Source organism: Anas acuta, chromosome 4, assembly GCF_963932015.1.
Source record: "Anas acuta chromosome 4, bAnaAcu1.1, whole genome shotgun sequence".
NCBI classification, from domain to species: Eukaryota; Metazoa; Chordata; class Aves; order Anseriformes; family Anatidae; genus Anas; species Anas acuta.
The window spans coordinates 9,091,515-9,097,514 of NC_088982.1; the positions used below are offsets into that span (position 1 = coordinate 9,091,515).

At 40.5% G+C, this 6,000-nt stretch overlaps 1 protein-coding gene across 3 annotated transcripts in view; it reads left to right on the top strand.

Annotated features, from left to right (window-relative positions):
• Positions 1 to 5,114, top strand: part of CFAP99 (cilia and flagella associated protein 99) — a 56,927-nt gene extending 51,813 nt beyond the window's left edge. For all 3 annotated transcript variants that reach the window (XM_068679719.1, XM_068679720.1, XM_068679721.1), the window contains 2 exons: positions 2,175 to 2,337; positions 4,603 to 5,114. In XM_068679719.1, the coding sequence (XP_068535820.1) occupies positions 2,175 to 2,337; positions 4,603 to 4,770 (331 nt within the window). In that variant the 3' untranslated portion in view covers positions 4,771 to 5,114. The remainder of the gene's footprint in view (positions 1 to 2,174; positions 2,338 to 4,602) is intronic.
• Positions 5,115 to 6,000: the final 886 nt, after the last annotated feature.

The following is a 6,000-nucleotide window of genomic DNA, read 5'->3' on the forward strand; positions in this document are numbered from 1 at the left end:
CATCATATGGGGAAACAGAAATTGTATGAGATTTTGCTGTCTTGAGTCCTAAAAGGTATTACCTGGCCATCAGAGAAAACCAGGACTTCCTTCCCCTCTCTGACTTTCCATTAGGATGTGCTGTGGTATCTGAATGTGTGTGGGACTGGCTGCTTTTTGGAACAGAGTAGATGGCTGGCACATGCCTTCGTGTTGAAGAGGGCTGAATATCAGTCTGATGCTAGCCAGCTATTCACAATGTTAATTCATAAGCAGCCGCTGCTCCATGATGTTAAACCTCTTGCTGTTTTTCCCGTAGTGGCATTTACAAGAATCTGGATTTGCATGTAATGAAAGGTTTTGTTGCTTATTCCCACTGACAATATTTAATCATCAAGTGTTTACATAAAAACCTTATTGTTATATTCTGCTATATCCCTTGGAATGCAACGCCTCGTTACAATGCAAGGAGAAATATCCCGTGTTCTCAATTAGATTAAATGATAGTACATCATTTCTAGACTTACAGAGCAGTGTTAAGGATTAATCTCGGTGTCACAGAGTGTGTCACTGTATCAGGGAAGGTACGGAAGTGTTATCCCAGCCAGACTGCGTGACGCAAGCAGCACAGTTCAGGAAGTGTCTCAGGGAAATGAGAAACCAAGCTAAACTGCACCCCTTTTTTAGAGTTCACAGTCACATTTCAGAATGTATCATGAGTCAAACTTCCCCTTCATCCAGTTGCTGAGGATTTGGGGGACCACAGAACAGAATGGCTGCTCTGGGGAATACCTGCTGTTATGAGGATTTTCTGATTAGCAAGGATGAAGCTAGCAAGGCAGACAAAATCATCTCTCCCGAGATGAAATAAGTGTTTGCATCCCTGGAATCTTGATAAAGACCCTTTTTAAAGCAAAGTGGTGGTTTTAGCATCAGAAGGAAAACCTCTTCCTTCATCCCCTTCCTCCAGCTCCTTGAGAACCACAGCATGGTTAAGGTCGGAAGGGACCTCTGGAGGTAATGGGAAGAGTGTGCCTTATAAACTTACATACTTCTATGCCCAGGTGATGATGGAACAGTTCTGTTGTAAAACATTTCTAAGGGGCAACCTGTGAGTGAAATTAGTGCTGCCACTCACAGAGCAGCAATTCCAGTACAGGCTGAACATGGTCCCAGTGCACTTTGCTCTTGGTTGTTTGGAATCCTATTCAGGTTTCCCATAATAGCAATGTACTGTTGTACTACTGCAGCATAAAAGGACCTTGAAGAAAACTCCCCTTGCCAGCTGAGAGAAGACATCAAATCAAACCTGGTGATATATGAGGTGTATTCCTTGGTGGGTCTGACACTTCCTTTAGCACTGGATTTGGCCAGAGAATGACAACTGCTGGTGGCATAATGTAAGGCTGCAGCCTGGTGATACTCAGCCAAATCCAAGGGCAATGTACAAAAGAGAAAGCTGGATGTAACAAAGTCACAGTGCAAGGTGGTGAAACTTACATGAAAAACTGTGAGTAGGTTGTGCCAGCTGGGTGAAAGTAAGCAAGAACAGATAAAATGTAACAAAGGATTGAAAAGTAACTGCAATAGAAGGAGAAAAAAAAAAAAAAAAAAAAAAAAAGGAAAAAAAAAAGAAAAGCCTATCCAATGACCTCTCTTTTATGCTTATGCCTTACACATATGCTACACGCGGTACTATCAATTTATGCCCACCTAGACTCTCTAACCTTACTACATCACTGCCCCCAAATATTCTGAATCTGGGCATTGAGATTACACAGGCAAGAATATCTTTCATTTGCTAAGGAATACAGCAATTGAGATGAATACTAATGATCATATAAAGAAAACTCCATAGCTCTCACAAGCAAAAAGCTGTAGTATTAACACAAGTTTTGCACTTTTTTTTTTCCAAAGAATGTCATGTCAGCTTGAAATCCTTCAGCTATTGTCATCATGGCATCCTGTGGGAAGAAATTATTCTATCCTGTTTAGTAATGCTGTTCTGTAAACAACAAGAAGCAAGCTGTGAATTCCACATTCATTGAGCTTTATGATTTAAACCTGTTTTCAGTCTAGCTGGTCCCCAGAAGCAAGAGCAAATTCATTATCATCCACGTAATATATACTCAGATGGATTTATTCTGTAGGTTGATATTATTTTACCTTCTCATTGCTTCTTTTTCATTTTGCAGACAAGAAGAAAAGAAAAGAAAGTCCCAGGCTGGTGAAAGTCATATGAAAGATGAACGCATTTTAAACCTGCAGAAAAAGATTGTAGAGAAGGCAATGGAGCGTAAAAAGCAAGCAGGACTCTTAAAGATTACTCCCCAGAAAACCAGCATTGCATCAAGGAAGGTCTGGGAGTTACTGAAGGAAAATGCTGTGTGATAGATCTGCTGTTTAGGGTTTGACTCTACTGCCAGCACTGGCAGGGGTGGCAGAAGCAGGTGGTGTGACACATGAGTGGCAGTGACAACGCCCCACATAGGCACAACGTCCCCAAACCAGAGCCCTGACCTCAGCTCCTTGCCATACGTTCTGCTACCACAGGCCAGGGTCCATCCATCCCATACCGAGCTTCCCACTTGCCTTACCACACACTCTCAGCCCACTGAAACTGGATTCTCCCCTTCTCGCACCCAAGGCATGTTCCACTTTATCATTTCCATGATTTTTACCTGACCTTTCCTCAGCCAGGTCCCACAACATCGAATGGAAGCACCAGTAAGCCTGTGGGCTTTATGCTGGTTTATACTGGTTGCGTTTCCTTGGCAAGGGTCTAAAGACAAGGGGTGAGAGCTGCTGCTGCCACTGCTGCTGCCACTTCTGCCATTGCCTCACGCATGCCTAACATTTACAAGTGGTCCATGTAGCAGTAACAGTTCGTCTCCCTCAGCACATGAAACACTGCAGGGAACGGTCACAACGGGGTCACTTTTTAAAAGCTGTACTAGAGCATTATAAAATTAGAACTAAATCTCCTACTCCTAAAATAGTAATTCTTTACCTACGAAAATAGTAACGCTTTACCTGTTCTGTGAGAAGGATGAAGCTGAGTTCAATGAAGAGGAAAAATGTATTTTTCAAGTGTGTGTAGTCTAAAAACTGAAATAGTGCAATCTTTCAGAGTATCAGTGGTTGCTGCCCTCAGAAGTCCCATTTCAAGCCACAGCAAGCAAAACATGTAGGTGCTTCACAGACACGAGGTCTGTTCCTTTTAGCAAATAAAGTATTGAAGGCCTATTTGAAGAAAGCATTTCCTAAATTGGGCTGGCTTTCTGAACTGAGGCTTTGAACATATGCTTAATCACTTTGCTGAATGAGGTCCAGTATAAAGCAGAAGCAATAAATGCAGACTTCAAAGGAAAGCAGCTATATAATTACAAATGTGAGACATTTTTTAAATAAACAAATTATAAATTCAGAGCTAGGACATTTGACTACTGATGTGGGTCTGTGTGAGTGCTCTGGTGTTTTATAAATGTGAAAAAAGCCAAGGCTTTAAAGATGTTTTGAAGTTAGACTTTGTCTTTCTTTCTTTCTTCCTTTTTTTTTTTTTAGCTTTACACACTAAGTCTCCTAAGATGTCACAGTGCTTTTGTTTATGGTCTGCTCAAATGTTAAGACATCTGTAAAAAAAAGAAATAATAATAAAGAAAATAAAACCACAGGAAAACCTTAAGGTTACTATAAATTATTTAGATGTTTTGGTGTTTGTTCCATCAGTGCTGTTCAGCTCTGCATGACCCTGTCCAAATGTTATTACAGTGAAGTGGCTCAATTCCGGTCAGATATGCCCAGCAGCATCTTTTTCTAGTTGAACTGCATATTGCTGTACATGGTGTTAGAGTGACTATAGGAAAAAAATCCTTAGTTATAGTGTAATAGCTATCTGGCATTCAGTTTGTATAGCTACCTTTTAGATTTCTCAATATATAGACAAAAAGTGAGACTAACCCCATGTTTTAAAGTCCCAAGTCCAGATCGTAGCTTCAATTCCATTTGTGATAGCCTCTGAGGCCCAACACATTTGTGCTAGTTTAAGTGAAAGTCACATTTGTTAATAAATCACTATTAAGTTCTTAGTAAAACAGAATTTATATTGTGATTTGGAAAACTAAGATACAGAAAGCTACCATTAATTTAAGAAAATGTATTTTTTCTAACATTTTAAGTGAAATACCAGATGAAAAAGTAGCTATTTTCTGTTTCTTATGAGCTTTATGGGGAATGATCCCTTGTGAACCTAGCTTGTAAATCAGCAAGCCAGCGGAGTCTGATAGGATTTGTGCCACTGTTCATTTACAGCTTCAAGAATAACCTGATGGCAAAGAAGGAGCATAAGGTTCTGTGGCTTTGGAGCCACAGAAAACGATCCAGATAGTTTTAGCTTGACCTCACATTCTGTGGAGCGCTGCAGCTGGGTAATTCATCTTAAACTGGGCAACCCAATTGAGTTACCTTTCTATCCATCATGCCCAAACTGATGCTGACGTTCCCCAATCATGCTAGCAAATAGCTGTGTTACCAGCCAGCCAGATTATCAAATAAAAGTTCGGTGTATCTAAATAGCAGCATTATATTCTCTGCAGTCTGAGCATGTGTGTGTCCTCTCTGCAGGATTCTTTGCAATGGAACCACTGGAAAGAACTGGAGGAGAGTCGGGAAAGGAGGTTCAAGACCCTTCAGTACGGCTTCATGGCCAGAGAAACAGCTCAGAAAATGGCAGCCTATGAGGCAGCAAGAAGTGGAGCCACAGCTTGTATATTGCGCTCCGAAGTAAAATAAAGTACCCTTGGAACAAATTCAGGCCTGTTGGAAATCTCCCAGTGCGCCTATTTACTACAAGGTTGAATTTTAATCTGTATCTGATCTTCACAGTGTGAATAGCAAAATTTGGGTCATACGGGCACAATAGAATAAAAATGTGTTAATTTTTTAGAATGGAACTTTATTTTTAAGCTATAATGGTATATATGTATCTTCTTCTGTTAGAATCAAAAGCTGTAAGAGATCAAAATGTCAAATGTCTGGGTGAGAATGCTGAGGTCTGTATTTCTGCTGTCTCTGCATACCGGGCCATGGTTTGCTATGTTCACGTTCCCAGAAAATAAAAATGGGGGAAAAAACAAGCAGCATTTGTTTATATAAGCATCTTTTCAGAAGGCATGCTCATGCCAGGCTCCTAACACATCTTCCATGACAGTAACTGTGTGTAACAAGATCACCACTTTCAACACTGCATTTAGAGGGTAAGAGAAGAACTGTTCAGAAGGTTTAGATGACACGATAGCCTGCAGCTGCCAGGGGCCAGGCTCAGTGACCCGAAAGACCATCCCTCTGTTTGCAGAGGTTAATGTCTTCAGTCTTTAAACAGTGGAAGGAGAACATAACATTGCTTGATCACTTTAGCAAGCTGCTTCCAGAAAAGTCAAAATTCTGTTACTCACCTAGAAGATAATTTGCCCTCTATGACAATTTCTATACTGAGTAAAACAGCTTTTAAATCACAAGACTTACTCTAGGCATAAAGCCAAAGAGGACATAAATCTGAATTAAAATCTGCACAGCAGTATGACTATGTAATGTATTTCTATTTTAACTTGATGCCAGTTACTAAGTGTTTAATTATGGCTATTGCAAATATTTAAATTGAAGGAGACTGTCATTGACATTAGAGTCAGGCAGCTGCTTTTAATGCTCTCGCAACATTACATTTCTCACTTTTTAGCGAGGGAAGTCTAATGGAATTCTTTTGTTGCCATCTAGCTGTGAAGATCACTTCCACAATCTGCGAGCTGATAAAATGTGCTGTATTTTTCATTTGTTGCAAATGCTGTGGTAGTCCACAAAAGCAACGTAGGACTCATGCTCCGTAGGAAGAGTTAGGGAAGCTAAGAGAGTGAAAAGAAGGGATGATAGCAGCACAGCTATGGAGAGGAGAGAACTATGACATTGTGTCTGGTAGAGGATTGTAAAAGTCTAAAAGGACAAACACTAGGTGGCAGGGAGTTCTTT